This window comes from Electrophorus electricus, chromosome 6 (genome assembly GCF_041902795.1).
Source record: "Electrophorus electricus isolate QZ-2024a chromosome 6, ASM4190279v1, whole genome shotgun sequence".
NCBI lineage: Eukaryota > Metazoa > Chordata > Actinopteri > Gymnotiformes > Gymnotidae > Electrophorus > Electrophorus electricus.
The window spans coordinates 37,433,997-37,456,055 of NC_137502.1; the positions used below are offsets into that span (position 1 = coordinate 37,433,997).

The following is a 22,059-nucleotide window of genomic DNA, read 5'->3' on the forward strand; positions in this document are numbered from 1 at the left end:
TGGTGTGGGCACAGATGGCCCAAAACTCAATTGTTCATTCACCCACACCCTTCCAGTGTATCTTAGGTTTCCAGCCCCCCTTTGTGCCATGGGGTTAAATCAATCAATCAAAATCAAATTCAAAATGTATTTATATAGCACTTTTTACAACAAAGCAGCTTTACAAATATCACCTTCAGTGGACGATTGGATGTGAAGTAGTGAACATGTTTGGGAGAGCACACTTCAACATATTGGGCAAGCCATATGAAGATTCCAGTGCCATGCAGACTGTAGGAGGGCGACGGCTCCTGAGTTTAAGACTGGTGATTGAGTGTGGTTATCCACTAGGGATTTGCTCCTCAAAGGGAGTAAGAAGTTGAAGCCACGATATGTAGGTCCCTTCCTAATATTAAAGAAAATCAGTGATGTCACTTACCACTAACAGTTGCCCAATACTTACCAGATATCTCAATCATATCAGGTCTCGTTCAAGTCCTATGTTTCAGGATCCTTGTCTACCTCCATGCAAGACACAACTCCTTTAGAAGTGGAGGGTTCTCTGGATTATATGATCATAGAAACACTGCACTCAATGAAATGAGATACAGATGAGATTGAAAGATGTTGGGTGCCAAGGAGGGAGTAAAAAAAAAAAAAAAAGATTGGTTGAGTGTTCCCAAGGGCTGTAGTCAGGATTCTGGGAGTTGTAGTGGTTTGGGGACAAGGGCTGCATATCAAATGCATCTTGGAACGGGACCTGCAGGAATAAACTGGACATTTGCGAGGGACAAGTGCAAGTTGGGATGATATTAGGTGGGTGATTGGGCCTGGGAAGTGATCGTGGCATGTGATTGGTGGATGTGTGGGAGCTGTCTTGGCTGGGTGAAGACTGAGGCAAGACACTGAACACTCCTGAAAACTCCTGAATACTTGCTGCAGTATTTTAATAATTTTAATTTTTCCCATGGGGGAACTAATAGTAATCATCATCATCATTCTTCTTCTTCTTTTTATTATTATTATTATTAGGTAGCTGTGTAAGACATGAGTGATCTATGAACACTGTGCAGTTCTGGAAGAGAGTACCAGATAGTTTTTTCCTTGCCATTGTCACCACTGGCTTGCTCATTAGGGATATGGAGCTAAATATTTCTAAAGCTGCTTTGTGACCACACGTGCAGTGTTTTAAGACTTGACTGAGTTATTCTGCTTTTATTCTCTAACTAACTTTAGTGGTTTGGGTTTGCATTCTACAATTTGGTTGATTATGAATATATGAAGTAGAATATCCTGTTCCTCCTTTCCTGTGATGCTCAGGTAGAAACCAGGTGCATAATGTAAGGAGCAACAGATGACCTTAAAGACAAAGACTACAAAAACCTCTTAAATGAAGAAAGCACCAGAGAGGAGATACAGCTCTACTCCTGATTAACCATATTGGAGATCAAGTCTAGCTGGAGATCAGCACAATAAGAGATCAGTGCTATTGGTGATCATGTGATCTAAAGTGAGTGTTTTACCTTGGTGCTAAGCACTACTGGTACAGTAGTGAATGTATGTTACTATGTTAAGAGCGTCTATTAATGCAGTGCGGGTGTGTTAGTGGGGGTGTGATATTGTGGTGTTAGTCCAGTGGAGGTGTGATGTTGTGGTGGATGTGTGATAGTCCAGTGGGGGTGTATTATTCCAGTAGGGGTGTGATATTGTGGTGATGTCTGTGTAAGCGTGGTGACAGTGTGTTAGTGTGGTGGGTGTATTACTGCAGTGGGACCTATATAAGTGTGGTGAGAGTGTGTAGTGCAGTGGGATTTGTGTGCGTTAATGTTGTGGGGTGTATGTGCATGTTAGAGTTTTAGGATCTGTGTGTGTTAATGTTGTGGGGTCTGTGTGTGTTAATGTTGTGAGGTGTGTGTGTGTGTTAATTTTGTGGGGTGTGTATATTATTGTTGTGGGGTGTGTGTATGTTAGTGTTGTGGCATCTGTGTGTGATAATGTTGAGGGGTACATGTGTGTTAGTGTGGTGGGGTTTGTTTGCATTATTGCAGTAGGGTTGTTGATCGTGATGACAATGATGTAATTTCCTTTTTATTACCTCATAGACATAGCTTACCACTTGTGCATTTATGTGCTCATAAACAGATTAATGTGTATGTGTGTGTGTGTGAATGTGCGTGTGTGAAGGGTGTAAATATGTGGCCTATAAATTATCCACAGTTATGCTTCTGTGATGCAGTTGCCATGGTGACCATGATGGAAATAGACGTGTATCTGCATAGGAACAAGGGAATATAACAGTTGTTGAGAAAGAAGGAAAAGGAGGGAGGGAGGAGGAAAGAGAGAAAAGAGAGAGAGCGATGGGAGAGTGAAAGAGAAATATATATATAGAGAGAGAGAGAGGAGGGGAAGGGAGGGGCAGTTCACTGTGGATGTAAAGCAGAAGTGTTGGGATGATCCAATGGTCCACTGACATAAGTCACTTAAAATCCAAACTCTCATAAACACAATTCTACACTACCCACACATGCTGTAAACACTACAAAAACTAAACACACTACATTTACCTGATGCTTTTATCCAAAGTGACTTACAATTATGATTGAGTACAACTTGAGGGTTAAGGGCCTTGCTCAAGGGCCCAACAGTGGAAACCTGGCAGTGGTGGGGCTTGAACCAGCAACTGTCTGGTTATAAATCAAGTACCTTAACCACTGAGCTACCCACACTAGCCCACACTACTCACACCAGCTTAAACACCACACAAACTACACACAGTACACACACTACCAACACCAGCTCAAACACTACACACACTACCCACACTACACAGTGCACACTCTGCCTACTCCAGCTCAAACACTATCTGCACTACAAACACTACCCACACTGACAAAATGTGTGAAAAATCATTGTAAATATTTATAGTTTTGAACATCTATATAATCTGGCCAATATATTTTGACAGTGATACCATGAATAAGTGAGAGTTTTACATTGGCCCTGCTACAAATGATACATCTGAACTTGACAAATGAGAGTTTTATGACTTTGCTATATTTAATCATTCATCATTTCAGAAAAAAAAAGTTTTCTAGAGGCCTCTGGACCTGAAAAAAAAATTCATTTCTGTGATTGAATGAATAGAGCATAAATAGATTTCTTCCTGGCAGCTGTTTCTGCCCTTCTCAGCTATTCCTGCCCCCTTCGCTGTTTCTGCCCCTCTCAGCTTTTCCTGCCCCACTCACCTGTTTCTGCCCTCTCAGTTGTTTGCGTCCCTCTCACCTGTTTCAGCTATTCCTGCCCCTCTCAACTGTTTCTGCCCCTTTCAGCTATTCCTGCCCCCTTCACTGTTTCTGCCCCTCTCAGTTGTTTGGGTCCCTCTCACCTGTTTCTGCCACTCTCAGTTGTTCCTGCCTGCTCCACTGTTTCTACCCCTCTCAGTTGTTCCTGCCCCTCTAATCTGTTTCTGCCCCTCTCAGCTCTTCCTACCCCCCTCCCAGCTGTTTCTGCCCTTGTCAGTTGTTCATACCCCTCTCAGCTGTTTCAGATCCACAGCTACCATAGTGCATTACAGCAGGTTCATGTGAGTTGCAGCGGACTATAGTTACAATGGCAGCAACTTTTGACTGGTCTTAGCTGTCTACAATGACAGTAGCACAGAATGTTCTACTGCTTACAGCCCTTAGCTGGAGAGATGTACTTTCCCTGGATCTTCATCAACACTTGAGCTCTGGGTTATTTCTAACCCAGTGATACTTACATCACACCTATTTCCCAAACAGAGCAGAACGTGCACCTTCACAGACTGCCTAGGAACACTACAAAGACAAGGGATAATTACAATAAAAATGCACTGTAAATCAATGCATTGGCCCTGCCTAATAAAAAAGGTTTGTGACCACAGATAGGCATTAGAACTGCAAGTGGCTATGTTCAGATTATCTGCACTTGATGAAAGTGACTATGTTCAGATTATTTCCATTTGATGAAAGTGGCTACGTTCAGATGATCTCCAATTGATAAAAGTGGCTATGTTAAGATTATCTACACCTGATGACAGTGTCTATGTTCCAATTATCTGCATTTGATGAAAGTGGCTATGTTCAAATTATTTCCACTTGATGAAAGTGGCTATTTTCAGATTATCTGCACCCCAAGAAAGTGGCTGTGTTCAGGCTGTGTATTTCCGCATGATGAACATGCAACCAGTCCAGACATTCCAGAACACACAAACACAAATAAATACATAATAACGAACACAAACATAATGACAAACACAAACACATACGTAATGACAATTAAATATCTATTGATCCTCCAACAGAAAAAGTTGCCATGCTGCCGACAATGCTGCTATTTCTATTCTGACTGATCTCTGAGCATCTGAGTTTTGAGCTAATCTCTTTCTCCCTCTCTTTCTCTCTCATCTTCTGCCTCTACACCAGGTGACATGCTAACAAAGGGAATGACACAAAGAATCTGCAATAGGATAACTAATGTTTCCGTGTTGTCTTTGCTGCTTTTTAAATATAATTTTGTGTGGTCTTCTAAAAAAAGGAAAACATTTTCGAAAAGGGATTGATGAAGAACGGGGGCTGGGGGCGGAGGCAGTGGGAGGGGGTAAGGGAATATGAGTGTATGTGCATTTTCAAGGCGGTCTTTCACTTGCAAAAAAGAGGAAAAAAACTGTTAACAGAAGACGAAATCGAACATCACGCTGTGTCCGTTAGCAGCCCTGTACACAGTTTCCAGAGACAGGTTTGTTATTTGTGATGCAAAGTCCGAAGCGTTTCGACTGGGTACGTTGGCTATTTAAGCAATGCGTGTAATTTTAACCAGATCGAGGTGGATTCACCTAAACGGTGTGTGAGAGAGGGAGCAGGCAGGGGGCGGGGTGCATGGACCTCGCTGGATACGGGACCTGGACACCCCACTTGTGTTCTTGTTATTTTTAGAGGTGAGAACAAAAGAAGGGGATTTTTGGAGGAAAGGCCCGGTATTTGTGAGATTGTGACGGGCCCCCCGATTTCGCCGTCTTTGGCTCGGTGTGCTGGTATCGGGGCCGGAGAGGGAGACGCGGCGGAGGTCTCGACTCGAGCCCGGGGTTGTGGCAGCGGACCCACACAAAACCCTTCAGCGCTCGGGCCTGCAGCGCCCGCAGGTATGCGCGACAGTGCCACTCTCACTCCTCTACTCCGTGGTTGCGAGATTTGCTGAAAACATGGTTGGCTCAGAATCGTTACCTTTCTGCGGTGTACCTCATCTTGCACCGTTGGCACAGCTAATGCACATAATTGGGACTAGCCTAGCTGCATCAGTTGGCTGTATTTTCATCATCTCTCCCAGCTATAACAATGTCGCTCGCCAGCTCAGCGATTCCTAATTAGGACTGCGATTCTACGATTTGCCAGACGATTTTAGAAATTTGAGTGATTGTTGTGTGTGTAGCAAAGGGAAAAAATACCGCAGAAAAGATGAGGCTTAGATGCGTTGTAGTTGGTAGCAGACTGGGGACATTGTATTCGTAGCCGGAACAGCGTCTGCACAATAAGCACGGCGATGCTAACAGCTCATTAGCTTCAGCTAGCTGCCCACAAATCAGAGGGGCAGGATTTGGAAAGGAAAGCCTGTAGCAAGAGCAAACACACCGCTAATGGCACACAGGAATGACAATTGTTTCAGTTTTCACTTGCTTGCGTCCAGTGGTTCAGACACGAAAGCTCGATTGGTAGTCTCCCACATTTGATTAATAATATATAACTACCCAACTATATAATGATTAAGTAGGATAACTAGCATTAGTAAAGTTCATTTGGCAGAACATCCACTCAGTCTCCGAAATGTGAAACTTCCTCGTCATAAGGTGGTTCTGGCTGTGTCAACTCATGAAATATTCATGGAAGACCACGTAGATGGTAAACTATGAAGTGACAAGTTATAGTTGTTATTATCTTAAAATTGAATGATTGTGGAAATGCTTGGATGCGGATGTGTGCGTGTTTACCACATCCTCTGCTGTCGTATACCCCACGAGTGACCCCGGACTGATGCTCTGAGCACCATCGAATCTGTCACCTAAACAGTCTTAATATAGAAAATAAAGGCAGTGAAATGCATGGTCAGCAGATGCGATATGATGTTCAAATGTAACAGTAAGTGATTTGGTTGCTATGTTGCTGTTGTCTGGCACGAGGTAGCCCTGTTGGTTAATTGAAATACTATGGTATGCGGAAAGCAGCGTTTGTCTTGTGTCTTTGGGCTAGTGAAGTCAGGTTTTCAGGGAAAAGCCTAAGGACTTACAAAGCCATTGTCATTCTACAGCAGACCCACTGTAGCTGAAGCCACTGGCCATAAAGTAATCTACACTGTAGAAGAGACAATAGACACGTGTCAGAGGGCTGGTTCATGACTAATGACCCCATTAAAGTGGCAGAGCTGCTCATTAGAACCTGCTCTAATTAAAAACCCATTCACACACACACACACATTATAGCTGCCACTGGCTCTGACATTTACTATGTAACACTCAGTGGTGGGATTTCAGGATTTTCGTCAGGTGTTCTTGAAACCTGTCTCAGACCATAGTAACATTAATGCACACTACTGCACATTAAAGCACTCTAATGCACACTACTGCCCAAACTAACCCACAATAATCCACACTACCACACACTACTGCATGCTAGTGCACACTACTGTCCACACTAATCCATACTAATGCACACTATTGCCCACGCTCCCGCACACTGCTGCACACTACTGCCCAAACTAATCCACACAAATTCACACTACTGCCCACACTAATCCATACTAATGCACAATACCGCACACTACTGCCCACTCTAATCCATACTACTGCACAATACTGTCCAACCTAATCCACACTACTGCCCACACTAATCCATATTAATGCACACTACTGCACACCACTGCACTCTAATACACACTACTTCACACCACTGCATACTAATACACACTACTGCCCACACTAATCCATATTATTGCACACCACTGCATACTGCACACCACTGCACACCACTACACTCTCTCCAACCCTTCTTTTGTCACTCTGAAGCTGATCCACTTTTAACATTTTGCTCTCTTGCAAAACATTTCATATACTTTCAGATTTAAATGATTAAGTTCTAAAAATGGAGGACAAATAGAAGATAAGATTTTCTGGAATTTATAGCAATTGAAACAAAATTGCACACACACATTTAAGCAAAGACAGAATATGTTTGTGAATGAACATTCACACTAACTTAGCGAGGGGTTATTACAAACCTCGAACGACACACTAACCAATATTAATTCAGTATAATTTTAATTACAGTTGTAACAACAAGCTAATTTGTTATTTCTGTTTTCTTTTCAGTTACTGCTGCTTAAAGAAAACATAAATATGTGGGGATAAAGCAGAATGAGGACAAAATGTTCAGTGTGTTAAGCCTGGTGTTTGGACCATGCGGCCTGGCTGAACCCTCGTCAGTGGGATGAAAGGGACTGCACTGGGTTATACAATGAACAAACTCTGATGCACAACACATTTGAAGAGAAAATGTCTAATATCTGTGGAAAGAAGAAAACTTGGGACCAAAGTTGGTTTTTTGTTAGCATGAAATAAGGAAGATGAACAGTGGAACTGAAGTGCAATCTTGAAGTGTTAATCTGAAAAAACAAGAACGCTTAATAATGTCAGTGGAGTCACGTGATGTCGTGTAGGGGATCCAGGGCTTTTAAGATGTGCCAGTGAACTGTAATAATTTCAGTGCATGGCTACTATGTGCTTGCTTACAAACTAGTAATTAGCACTTTGTTACATGAACTACAACTGAAGTTACACTGAGGTGAGAATGGTTGCAGTAATTCATAACTGACTTCTTCAGCTCAATGAGGAAAGATTAGGCTGCGATTGTGGGTTTGTTTGTTTTGTTTTTCATCACTTAGTCTATTTCTTGGTTATTCAGTGGAACTCCATTTCATTCCAAATCTAGTGCCAGCCTGCTATGACCATACAGTGGAATTGACACCTGCTTATCTGAATGGATGTGACAGCTGCTAATTTTTTCACCCAAACATCCGATTGTTACAGTTACTTGTGGCGGAGTTCAGAGTTTGAGTTTTTTCTTTTGCTATACCAACTTTTTACCGCTTCATCTGCCATTGCATTGATAATTATTTCATCCATCAGCTACAGCAGCTATTCAGCAACATGGGACTTTTCTCATGACAGAATCACAGATTATATGTAAGTGAATTCTCTGGCATTCAACATTTATATAAATACAAGGCATTCCTTTTGGAATTCCTTGTTTTGATAGAAAAGGTCTTGCTCTCAAACAACCTCTTTCCCAAAACACTAATACCACAAAAATGCAGAACTTTCCCAACAGTCCAGCTCCTCCGCCGGGGTTTCCTAGCAGGGGTGGAAACATGTTGGGTTCCCACTACCCACCGCACTTGTCTGAGCCTCAGATCTCCCCCAGGACCACAGAAGACTATCCTACCCTGCATCAAGCCCAGTCCCTCCTCCAGAGTCACGGACAACACCTACACATGCGGGCGCAGCACCCAGCACAGGTTCCTCACGTACACAGCTATGGGTCCAGACGAGGGGCTGGTGAGATACCCCATAGTGGAAGCAGTAGCACCTCTTACCGAAAGGAAAGTATGGATTATTATTTTTCTGTGGGTGGCAGAGATAGGAACAGAAGAGGAGGAGGGGCTTATGGAGCAGGATTTGGATACCCAAATATGGATGGGCACATACCTCACCAGTACAGACATGTGTCTGGTTCAGGGTCCACCTCTGGCCTGATGTCCCCATATCCCATGGACTACAGTGCCAGTGCTTCTTCTGGTAATAGTGGTGCTGGTTCATTTTCTCCTTCGCATCAGTTTAATGTGGCACAGAATGCCCCCATGACCCCAGCTTCAGGTGCTGACATGCATCAGCATCAACCCAGTCAGAAATACCCCTCGCATCAGGGGCTGCATCAAGGTCATCGGACCTATTCTCTCTCTGGTCACAGAATACCTTCTCAGTTTGGCCACTACCCTTCTCTTAATGCACCCACAGCATCAGCTGGAATGTACAACTCTCCACCACAACGATATGAGACCAGCAGCAGTGGCAGCGTGGATTCCAAAATCAATAACTCACCCACTCAGTCTAATCCAAATTCTGCTCCTGGTCCTGCCACTTCAAACAACTCTGGACATCAAGAAAATGTGACACAGAACTACCCATCCTCTACGCATCCTCCTTATTCCCCTCAGTCCCATCCTGTTCACAAGCATGCTGTTCGTCGTACAGCAGGGTATGATGGGTTTGATGGGTTTGAGGCCTCCTTGAAGATGCAGCATGCACCTCCTGGCCATGCACACCCTAAAAATCCTCAGTCCTCTGTCTCCTCCAGCCCTGCTACACCTCACCATTCGACTCAAGACATATCCAAATCTCCGATGCATTCCCAAAACCAGCAGACACATGTGAATCAAAACTTCAGCCCAATATCTAACCCTTCACCTGCTCCATCTGTTGTCCATTCTCCTAGCTGCAGCTCTTCTTCATCTCCACTGATGGGGGTTTCAGAGGGTCTGGGTAACACTGCCCCTCCCAACTGCCCCTCTGCACAGCCACCTTCACAGACGTCACTCTTACACCCCCGTAGTTGCCTCAGTCATGGCAGGCCCCCACACACCATGCCTCAGCTTAGCCCAACCCCCAGCTCCAATAGCAGCATCAGTAGTTGTGGTAGCAGTGCAGGTAGTAAACCTACTGGTCTCAATGCAAATGCCCTAAATCCAAACCGAATGGGAGTGGGTAGTCGGGGTGCACAACGTGAAGAAGGCGCTTCATCCTTGTACCCACAGGACAAGCTCTCACAGGATCCTGGTCTTAATAGCCTCAATGCGCTAACATCGCAAGTGGCTAATTTACCCAATACAGTCCAACATATGCAGCTAACAGACACTGTGCTCTCTCAGAAGAAAAGCAGAGATGGTGCCCATCAGCCTCACTCACAGCAGTCGGCTGCCAACCACCAAAAACCTCGAATGGCTAGCTTGGCTGGTCATACCTCAGCAAATGAAGAAAGTGGAGATATTTTAGGATCTAAGCCAGAGGAGGCCAGGAAAGATCACACAGACCAGTCAGAACTTGAGAAAGTTAGACAGATAGGTGGAACTGGGACTGAAGCTAAGCCAGCCAGCTACTATCCTGCAACTCACAGCCAAACCCATACAGGACAAATTCGTCCTGGGCTGCATGTACAAGTGGATGGTAGAGTCATTGAAGTATCTGGTAAACAGTCATTTAATCAGGTTTCAAAGTCTTTTTCTAAGACTTCAGAAACCCAAATTCCATCATCATCTTCTCCACCCTCAGTTGTCCCTTTTTCACCCAGCCCAGATGCACCTGCTTGTCCTCCTGCTTCTTCTGCCCCGTTGACCTCCAGCTCCTCTCCTACACACAGAACACAATCAAACTGTACAGCCGAACCTGATCTTAGTCACAGTGATGATAGGAGTGGACTGAGGAACAAAAATTCCCCAGGTATTAAGGATGAAAGAAACGCAGTTGAATCTGAAGAAACATCCAGTCAAGAACCAGATAAAGGAAAAAATATACAGAACATAGTCAGGGTAAAGGTGGAACATTCAAGCCCAAGTAAACAAAATGACAATGATAAAGATGATAAGAAAAGCTACACACAACACATTTCTAGTAAGACCATAAGCACTCCAGAACAGTCTAACATCGGAGTTATCGGAGTCATTGTTTCGGCACGTTCTGAACAAAATCCTGAGGCAACTAAACAAACAGAGGCCACATCTCCACACTGTGCTGCTTCTTATCATCTTAGCAAACTCAGCTATTCTGATGAGAAACGCTCCATTAACATGTTTCGGGATTCTGGGAGTCACAATGGAGATGGGGACATTAGTGTGGAAACATACACTGCACACTATGATGTGTCCCCTAAAATTGAGTTTGGGCAGAGCATGTCCTCAAATCATTGTCACCTTGGTCCTTATAAATATAGCAGTTCTGAGATTCCATACAATGTCTGCATGGGTGGAAAGAACAAGGGAAGGGCTGGAGCATTGGGTGCAGTGGGTCCAAACAGATACCAAGATTACCATCACTCACAGTCTAACTTTGGTTCAGTGCCTAGAAAGGATGCTGGCGTCCTGGCAGTGGGTGGTCGAAGTGGTATAGTAGTTGGATCAAGAGGCCAGGAGAGTAATTCTCAGTTGCAACAACCATATCCCAGTCTTTTGCAAGAGGTTCTCCAAGGTTATCATTTAGATCGACGCTATGGACGTCCTGAACAAGCATCTACTCACCACCAGCCACAGAATATGTCCCAGCCACATTATCATACCAGACTTCCCTTTCGCATGATTGAAAGCATAAGGACTCATGGGCTGAGCCAGTCTGTCATGGGAGGTGCTAGTGTTCATCCTCAGATGGCCTTGGGAAAGCCTCACACTCAAAATCAGCATCAGGAAGCAGATCATGAGATGGGACTGGGCCTCCTTCATCCTCCTTGGGATTCTGAAGCACAAAAGCCAAAGGGGGATCATGGAATATCACTAGAGAAGGGTGCAACAATGTCCCCCAGCAATGCCCCCCATATGCAGCAATGCTCAGATACCTCTACAGGTACTCCCCCTAAGCACATTAATTTGGCAGACTATTCCTTACCTCAGAGGAAAGCTCCAAGTCTAACATCCCCACCTTCTGCCATCCAGCAGTTGCTTTTACAGGAAGCAGACTCATTAACTGGTAATGCAGAATCCATAAGTCATACTCAGAACTCCTCTTCCTCAGGAAGGCGCTCAGTAATCTGTGATGTGTCTCCATCTCGACGAAATACACCAGAGCAAGAGAGGAGTCAGTGTGGGACTACAGGAGCCTCAGTTATTCAGCAGTCTCTTTTGTCCTCTGAACCGAATGAGCAAAAATGTAATAAGGAGGATTTGAACAATAAAAGAGAACAAGAAGCAGGTGACGCTTCAAAGGTTAATCCTACTGATCAAGGAAAACACACTACAGATGGACAGAGTTCCTTGCTAGCCAAGGAGGAACCTAGTAAGTCCCTGAATGCCGCGATGGATTTAAATTCTGAGTTGAATAGACACAATAGTAGCAAAGGGAACAATGACACACCAAGCAATGCTTTATACCACTCTCAGCACCATCTCTCTGCCAATCCCTTGTCCTCACCGCCCAGATGCAAACTTTATTCCCAAGCAGATACTGGTTTTGTTGCGTATGGGCTTAGTGATACAGTAGAAGAATCCAAATTGAACACTCATCCACCTTCACATAATCCATTCCATACATTAACATCTCAGAGTCATGTCCCTCCACCAGCTAACAAGTTACAAACATACCCACACCCTCTCTCTCTTCAGCACCCTCACACCATGGATGACAGATTTGATTGGTCTGCTAACACTAATAGACCTAAAGATATTACCATCCATTATAACTCTGCCCAGAACTCTGACCACAAATGTAAAATTCAGTCTCCTTCTGATGTTTCACCCAATCAGCATCACTTGCCAAGACAGCACTCTTATCCTGGTTCTCATTATGATATGAAAGTGTGGGAATCCTATGATAGAGAAAGAGCTGGAAACCAACACCTGCGATCTACAGTTCCTCATGAGTCTGTTGGCTCACAACCAGTACCATTCAGTGGTTCCAAACCACTGGAGGCAGATATTTCTCGAGAGATTACAGAAGAATCAGCCAAAGCATTCCACCCTGCTGCAGCTGCCATTGCTGTTGGTTCAGGTGGTCCCAATAGTGGTAATACAGTCCCAGGTATTCACCAAGGGACCCGCTCAACTAAACCTGGAGGGTCAGCAGAAACTAACCCATTAATGATGAGAAGGAGAGTTCGTTCTTTTATTTCTCCAATTCCTGCCAAGAGGCTGCATCAGGATTTTTCCAGTCACAGAGGTGGGCCATGCTATCACTCTCCATTATCCCATTCTGAATCTAGACATCTAAATGAAAGTGATTCAGCGAATGTAGACCCTTGTCTCAAACTGTCTTCCCCTAGCACACTATATCCAACACCAAGCACTAATTCACCTCCACAAGGGAAAACTAAGATTCTGCCTCCAAGGAGGGGACGGGGCTTAAAACTGGAAGCAATAGTACAAAAAATTACCCCAAATAAGAAATCCAGTTACAATAACAGTCATGTAGATGCTGATTACCCAGATCTATCACATTACAGCTCTGACATACCTGACCCAGAGATTGGAGCGACTTTCTCTAGTACACCTCACAGAGAAGGAGGGTGTTTGCCTTACCTTGATGAAGCTCACTCTTTAGATGATCTTTTGCCCTACAGAGCAGAAGATGCATATTCTTGTGATTCTCAAGTTCTCAAACAGAGCATGACAGGATCCTCCAATAGTACCCTTAGAAACTTGCCAACAGACTTCGACTTTGGGTTGGGCACTGCTGTATCTTCTGGGCCTGGGACCAGTGAAGCTGATAAGGATGACTTTACACTATTGGGACCCCTGCCCCCACCACCTCCTTTACCTCGACCTGTGCAAGGCTCTCCTCCTCCGTCCTCATCTGTGTTATCTGACATACAGCAGTTTACAAATACTTACCAACAGTTGGAGACAAGGAGAGGGGAGCAGTCTGCTGCTAACCTGCTAAGGCAGAAACTTCAAGAGACTGGCATAGGTTTTGATGATTATGCTGGAGGGGATTTCTATGGAGCAACCCCACCCCATAGCCAAAGCCCAGGACACCACCTCCTCTCCAGGGCTCCACAGCATCAGTTAACCTCTTCCAGAATGGGAGAATCCAAACCACCAGAGAACATTGTTCCCAAAGGTTATTTCCCATCCGGCAAAAAAAAGGGGCGGCCGGTAGGAAGTGTGAATAAGCAAAAACGTGTACAAGTCCAAGTCCAGACTGCCATGTCCAGCACTCCTGTAGCCCCTCACACCCCTCCTCCCCCTCCTCCTGCTGCTGGTCCTGTTACTGCTACTGCTCTGCCGACCACACCAACCTCCAGCACCACAGAGGAAGCAGTCACTGCTTCAGTACTACCTGAACAGAAACCCTGCCCGTCTCTGGATCTTGCTGTCATGACCCAGCCAGCAAAGGTGGATGTGGAGAGTGAGGACAACCAGCCAGAGGTAGACATGAAGCCGATAAAGCACAAACAGAGGAAGGGGAAAGAGGGGAATGAAGGGGCTGGTTCAAGAGGCAGGCAGTGGAGGAGGAGGAGAGGACTAGATTCTAAAGAAGACCTGGATCCACAAACTGGCAGTGGAGGAAATGCAGGCCTGAGTGGAAGTTTACAAGACACAAGAAAAAAGGTTTTCTCTCCATACATACACGTAGAAAGAAAAATAGTTGAGATTGGAGCTGTGTGTACTATAGTCAATTCTGAAGATGAGAAATCAAAAGGTGCAGGCAAAGTAAGTGGTTCTGGAGTTGATGGTCCTTCAAGTGTTGTTGCTTCTCAGATGGTCAGAAAAGAGAAAGAAACTGAGAGGCTACAGGAAAAGGGGACTGCTGAACAGTCTGATTCAGCCATGCAGTCAGGAAAGTTACTTCCTACATCTGGATATGTCCTCCCAGGCCCTGTGATATCTGAGAGTGGCCACACTGGTCATTTTCTATGTTGCCTTTGTCAGAAATGGGCTAATTACAAGAACCTTGGAGATCTCTATGGACCCTTCTATCCAGCTGAGTATGCCGCAAAGTTCCCAAAGAACCAACCCCAAATTCGACAGATCTTGTCACACACTGGTGCAGCTAATTCTGGATCAAATTTCTCTTCTGTTTCATCAGAATTAACTGCCCCAGATACTCAGTTACCGCATCCTCCAAACATCAAATCAGCAGACAGTGATTGCACAGTAAGTCAAACCACAAACCTTGCATCCCCTGCTACTACTGTTGGCACTGCTTCTCCAGCAGCAGGTGAAGACCTGCCATGTCTGAGTGCCAAAATGAGCAGTTCCACAACAGCACAAAACTGGGATCTGATGCCAGATGTTGCACCATTGATGTTAAAGCCCCCTGACCTGGAGATTGAGATCACCCAGAAACAGAAACCAGAAGACCTGCAGCAACGACCGCAGCATAGAAAATTGACCTCCCATCCCCGTTTTAAAAGGAGACACAAATCAAGTGAAGATTTGCCACGCACTATTCCAATCAACAGTAAAGCATCATTGCCATTCCAGCCCCCACCCCCCAGCCTGGATTCCCTTGGTCCCATGGCTCAGCTGGCGCAGCTCCCGCTGGTTCCTTTAGACCCCAGTGAACTGTGGGTGCATGAGAGCTGCATCGTCTGGACTAGTGGGGTTTACTTGGTCAACGGGAGACTGTATGGCTTGCAGGAGGCACTAGATGGAGCCAGAGAAATGGTGAGTTAGATGAGTTTTGTTTTGAGTACCTGTGCTGGGTGCCACATGTATAGCACTGATATTTAAACATTTTATTGGGGAAAAACCCACGCTGTGTACACGTGGAAATGCAATGCAGTACAGCTTTGATTATAATGAGACATACTGAACAGAGGTAGTTGTTTCCAGTCAAAATTAACCTTTTTAAAATGTGCCATGTGAATGCTGGACTGTGTCCTGTTTTTGATCATGTTGTGCTTGTTGACAGAATTGTTCTCATTGTGAAATGGCCGGTTCCACTCTGGGCTGCTACAGTAAAGGCTGCACCCTGCGTTATCATTACCTGTGTGCTGGAGAAGCAGGTGAGCAGGATATGTGGACCTCAGCTAATTAACTATAATGTTGTGCATTTGAACATAAGACTGGACTCACTGACATATTTTCTCTCTTAAGACTGCTATCTGAATGAAGACAATTTCTCTTTGAGGTGTCCAAAGCACAAGGTAAGACAGGAGAACTTTACTATTTGATCTTATTGTGCAGAAGGAGGATGATAGATGCTGATCACCAGTGAACTCCAGAACTGGTATTAACATTTTGAATTCCAGTACTGGTATTAACATTATGAACTTCACTACTGGTATTAACATTATGAACTTCAGTACTATATGTAAGTACAGTACTGTACAGTACTATTTGGATATACTTTTTTTTTCAGTACTCCTATATTGGTTTAGGTTAAACTGTACAATGGAAAACATTTTTAGTTTAGCAGAAGCATGTGTATGTATTTGTAGACAAAGTTTAGCAAAAGCATATGTGTGTTAGTCAACAAAGGAGACTTATTTTATGGTAACTTTCCAAGACTTTCCAAGTGAACCTTTATGAGGTTCCCTTCACAAACATTGTTTATGGCATTAGTTACCATGGTTACCATTAACACAGTGAACCTCAGCAACTAAAATTATTTATGGACTTAGTTATCAGTAACACACCACGAACTCTGCATTAACGAGCCTTTGGTGATGTTAAGATAACACCATCACTGTCTTCTGTCATTGTCAGAATCTACTTAGCATGTGTTCACTTCATTATCATTGTCATGAGCTACATAAAACGAAAGTAGCCGTCACTGGTGGGAAGTTCTTTCGTCTGCTCATTATTCTGAGCATTATTTTCCTGTGAAGAATTTGTCCTGATGAGATTAACATTTCTAATTAGAAATGATTTGCTGTTTACAAATAAACTAAAGCACACAAACATATTAATGCAGGCAAATTTGACTTTACACATTAGTTAAAGTTAGCTAAGGTTAGCAGGCTAGTGCTAGGATTAGGATTAGCAGGATAGTGCTAGGATTAGGATTAGCTAGCTAGTATTAGGATTAGAGTTCACAAGATAGTGTTAGGATTAGGATTAGCAGGCTAGTGCTAGGATTAGCTAGCTAGTGTTAGGATTAGGCATAGCAGGCTAGTGTTAGGATTAGGGTTTGCAGGCTAATGTTAGGATTAGGCATAGCAGGCTAATGTTAGGATTAAGGTTTGTAGTATTTTTTTATTTAAAACTCTGCCTGTACAACAGAAGTCTGGTTTTGACACATTATCACTTTACACTGACATACAGCATAGTCTGTCATCAGAAGATCTGAGTCCTGAAATATTTCTTGCGTTTCTGTTTGTGTATCTATGTTTGTACATCTGTATTTGTGCTTTTGTGTGTGTTTGTTGGTATGTCTTTGTGTCTGTGTCCGCATGTTTCTGTGTTTGCATGTTTGTGTCTGTGATGTGTGCTTGTGTATATCTGTGTTTGTGTGTATGCATCTGTCTCTCTGAGTATTTGTTTGTGATCATGTTCCTGTGTGTGTGTGTGCGTGTATGTGTGTGTGCGTGTGTGTGCGTGTGTGTGCGTGTGTGTGCGTGTGTGTGTGTGTGTGTGTATTTGTGTGCGTGTGTGTGTGTTTCTTCCAGCTCGCCCTTACTAGCAGACCAGCCAAGCCTACTGTTGCATATCAGGAGCAGTCAGAACGGGGCTGAACATGGCGAGATCAAATGTAAGTAAACCCTCTGTTCCTAAACCTATGCTGTTCTTAAACCTCTGCTGTTCCTAAACCTATGCTGTTCTTAAACCTCTGCTGTTCCTAAACCTATGCTGTTCTTAACTCATTGTTTTGTGTTTGAGGTGTTTTTAATTTTTCCATTGACACTTTATTTGGGTTGAAGTGCTCTGTTTTTATAAACATTTGTTTTCCACATGGAGGAAATAGAGGAAATGCATCCCACTGGGAAAGAATACTAGAAGTAGTGAAGAACTTGTTAGTGAAACCTGAGCATGCTGAGGTTATTTGAGGTTCTTCTATGTCCAGACTACCCGCTGCTAGATCTTGGTTGTTGTCAGTGGATTTTGGGCTCATCTAGTCATCAGACAAGAGACATTTTCCTGTGTAGTCACTGCCAGTGTGATGTAGATCTCCCTCTACCACACGAGAGCACCATCCTTTGAACGACAGGCTCACATACAATCTTCTCAGATATCTTTGAGTTTTTAAGGTGATGCTCGCTGTGTGTCAACGGGGTGTTACTGTGGCATTAACACAGCTGAGCTGCTCCTGTCAAACGGTGCCTTACCTCAGCCTTATGTCACCTTAATCTCATTTTACCTGTCCTCACATTACCTGTTCTCAGTTTGTAACCATGGTGATATTTTAGCAGTAATTTTTGCACTCATCTTACCTGTCCTCACGTTACCTGTCCTCAGTTTGTAACCATGGTGACATTTTAGCAGTAATTCTTACACTCATTCCTCTACCATAGTCCTTCATATTTCAGTCAGCAGGGACAGTGTCAAATAAACCTTGTGTTTATTATTTTTAAGGTGCAATATTGTTCAGGTCTAATACACACTAACTCTGGGATTTTTTTTATTTTGGTGTTTTCTGTTAGCAAGTGTCTCTGACCCATGACTCATACGCCATTTCTGCCACAGGACTTTGATTACATGCTGCAGTCATGTGTAATGTAGCAGCAACATGTAGTGAAAATGGTAAGAAAAGAGAGAGATGGAGATAAAGTCGAGCTGCTAATCCAGAGATGAAAGTGCCTACTGCAGAGATCACATGACAACCTTACATCACTGTTTTCTAAAAACAAAGTTTTTCCTTATCTACACCAAGTCTGTTCTTACAATTGCCCACTTTAGAGAATGGATTTGAAAAAACATTTTCTGTGGTGGAAAGTACTATTTTAGTGGATGAATGGGCAACACTTTTGAAAACAGAGATGCTGTTTCTAATTAGTTAGTGGACTAGGCCTTAGACTCGTGTGTTATGAATAAATTCAAGAACACTGGCTCCATGAAAACTGCTCAGCCTTTGTAGTGTGCTGTATGGTAATCAATAATATAAAAACAGCACAGCCTCTGTAGTGTGCTGTATGGTAATCAATAATATAAAAACAGCACAGCCTCTGTAGTGCGCTGTATAGTAATCAATAATATAATAATTGCTCAGCCTCTGTAGTGTGCTGTAATGGTAATCAGTAATAGTTTTTGGTTCTGTTCATAGCTGGAGTGTATTCACTATTATAGTGGAGACGTTTATACTATCACAATGGGCTGAGTCCAACCCAGCAAACCATTTGGGATTTATTTGATCTCAGCTCCAGTGAGCAGTGCACAATGAGCATTATTTGTGAATGGAAACAAGATATTGTATTTTCACAAATTTTGATTTATTTACACAGAAAAAGGAAGAAAACCTAATAATAATGAACCAGTTTAGTGACATAAGTGTAAAATATTGTTGTGGTTAAAGTTCTGACAACAGAATTACGATTGTGTTCACATATAATGCAGGCGGGTGCTTCCCAGTTAAACCACTTAACGGGAAAATCGCAGCTGAGCCACTAACATTACATCATCACATCATTACATCACAGAGAGGGAAAATCGCAGCTGAACCACTAACATTACATCATCACAGGCGTGTAGGGATTCATCGCTGAGCTGATGTTTGTTGCCAAGCCCAGAAATTCATCCTAATCGTACAGTGATTTTTAACCCTAATCCTAATTGTCCAGTGATCTTTAACTCTAATCCTAATTGGACAGTGATCTTTAACCCTAATCCTAGTTGTGTAGTTATCTTTAATCTTAATGCTAACTGTGTAGTGATCTTTAATCCTAATTGTGTATTGTGCACCTGTTTTAGGAATAAAATTCAATAGAAATTTTTATCAAATGATAATCAAATCATTGTGTAAAAGGGACACTGGTCATTTTTATGGTGTGTGTGTGTGTGTGTGTGTGTGTGTGTGTGTGTGTGCGTGTGCATGTGCGTGCGCGCTTTTGCGCAGATCGAGGGCCTGACAGAGCAGAAGAACCTGGGGAACATCATCACAGCATTACATCACAGAGCAGAAGAACTTGGGGAACATTACCACAGCATTACATGACAGAGCAGAAGAACCTGGGGAACCCAGCATATTTACGGATGGAAATATTGAAATCGATAAACTGATGGGAATGGCAAATTTAAAGACTTTGTCTAAAGAACACTAACAACTGATAAACGACTACATTTCAGAGGAAAAAAACAAAACAAATTGTTTTTGTTAATTATCTACCTGTATTGTGGAAAAATCATGTAAGAAAACCCCTACCAGCGCTACATGGAAGAAACACTCTCAGACGCATGGGAACCCAAAAGAAGCTTTCAGATTGTGGACATACTTTCATATTCTTTGACTTAAAATTCTATTGTCATTATGTTATTGTATTACATTATTTTAGCCCAAATGATGTATCTGAGAGTTATGAGAACAAGTCTTCTTTCTGAGCAAGGAGCAGAGGCCGATTCTTGTCCCGTTTTGTAGTATTATGGTATTCATGTTATTATTTTACTCACAGTTGTTTTTAATCAGTATTTTGTGCTCCGGTGGATGTGGAGGTGTCTGAGTGGATGAACTCTTTATATCATACATGTGATTGGATGGTAAAAGGAGACTGATTGTTTATTCGCTATGACATCATTCCTTCATGTGGATGGAGCTTTCTCAGTGACATCATATAGAATGTTGGGGTCCTGTTACCACAGAGACATTGTTGCCGTGGAGAACAGACATTTATTGCCTTCAAAGGTGTGTGTGTGTGTGTGTGTGTGTGTGTGTGTGTGTGTGTGTGTGTGTGTGTGTGTGTGTGTGTGTGTGTGTGTGTGTGTGTGTGTGTGTGTGTGTGTGTGTGTGTGTGTGTGTGTGTGTGAGAGAGAGAAGAACAGGCTTTGTAGCCTATGTGCCCGTGTTATTTTTCATCGCCAGGTTTTTACAGCAGAGTATCTTCATACGTCACAGGAGAATCAGACAGACATGACAATTTCTGTGAGAAAAAATGGTTCTCTTGTCTGTGTAGCTGGGCTGTGTATGCCGGGGGAGCTACAGGTGGAGGTGATGTAGCGGTTGTAGCACCGTGCATACACACAGGACATATGAAAGGTTTGTTCCTCATGCACCCTTAAGGGCCACATGTGTCCATCCAAACGCAGCGGCAGAAGAAATGCACACGTCCGCCTGTGTCACCATCTTTTTTTATCCCTGTAAAAATGAAAACAAAAGAATGACCATGAGACACATTGCATTACAAACCTGTCAGTATGTATATGCTTCATGAATACAAGCCCTGAACAGAGAACAGACCAAATGTGTGATTCTCAATGACTCAGTGGAGGGGTGTGTGTGTGTGTCTGTCTGCCTGTCTTCACACACACACACGTTTCTCATCTCTGCTTGTGTGTGAGTGCTCCCTCTTGTGGACAATATGTGCTTTTTCCTACAGGAAAGAAGTAGCACAGACTCGCCGTTAAAGTGAAGTAAAGGCCTGAACAAGTGAGTCACGGTCACTTAACCCACATCGGTACTGAACAAGTGAGTCATGGTCACTTGACCCACATCGGTACTCAACAAGTGAGTCACGGTCACTTAACCCACATCGGTACTGAACAGTGAGTCATGGTCACTTAACCCACATCAGTACTGCAGAGCTTGTGTGTGTGTTGGTGTGTGAGAGCCAGCAGCTACAAGAGCCCAAAATATCTTCATTAGAGCTGTAACGTTCCTCTTTATGTCAAACATGTGAGTACAGCTCAAGTGCTCCCCCTAAAGGGGTTGCTTAGTTATGCCAGACAAACCCAATAACATTCATGTAGTCAGCATAAATCAGATTGTGTTTAATCCATTGTGAATTCGTGACACCACTGAAAAACAAAAAGGTAATTGTACCTGCATATTAACATAACTGGAGCAGAGGTAAATCACCTGGACACCTGGATCAGAGAAGCATATTAACACACATTCCTTGTTTACAGAGCACATCACACACTGCAACAAACACACACTAACCTTTTTAACCCTGACCTCTCTAAACCCAATCTTATCCCTAACCTTTTTAACCTTGACCTCTCTAACCCTAACCTTTTTAACCCTGATCTCTTGAACCCTAATCCTAACATCCAGCTTCAAGCAATCCACCACCATCCCTGTCCCAAAGAAACCTCGACCTTCTGGCCTCAATGACTACCGCCCTGTTGCCCTCACATCAGTTGTGATGAAGTGCTTTGAAAAGCTAGTCAGAGAGTTCATCACCTCTTCACTGCCAGCCTCCATGGACCCACTGCAGTTTGCAT

At 43.4% G+C, this 22,059-nt stretch overlaps 1 protein-coding gene across 4 annotated transcripts; it reads left to right on the top strand.

Annotated features, from left to right (window-relative positions):
* Window positions 1–4,614: 4,614 nt before the first annotated feature.
* tcf20 (transcription factor 20) lies at window positions 4,615–21,068 on the top strand. 4 transcript variants are annotated; one of them, XM_081716777.1, is made up of 7 exons: window positions 4,622–4,737; window positions 4,935–5,140; window positions 7,358–15,411; window positions 15,659–15,752; window positions 15,844–15,893; window positions 17,358–17,440; window positions 19,739–21,068. In XM_081716777.1, exons 3-6 carry the CDS (start codon window positions 8,356–8,358, stop codon window positions 17,421–17,423), a joined length of 7,266 nt encoding a protein of 2,421 aa, XP_081572903.1. In that variant the 5' UTR covers window positions 4,622–4,737; window positions 4,935–5,140; window positions 7,358–8,355; the 3' UTR covers window positions 17,424–17,440; window positions 19,739–21,068. The 4 variants fall into 4 exon arrangements, with proteins under 4 accessions (XP_081572905.1, XP_026884791.2, XP_081572904.1 ...); XM_081716779.1 differs by lacking the exon at window positions 4,935–5,140 and having other exon boundaries at window positions 4,615–4,737; XM_027028990.3 differs by having other exon boundaries at window positions 4,616–5,140.
* The last annotated feature ends 991 nt before the right edge of the window (window positions 21,069–22,059 follow it).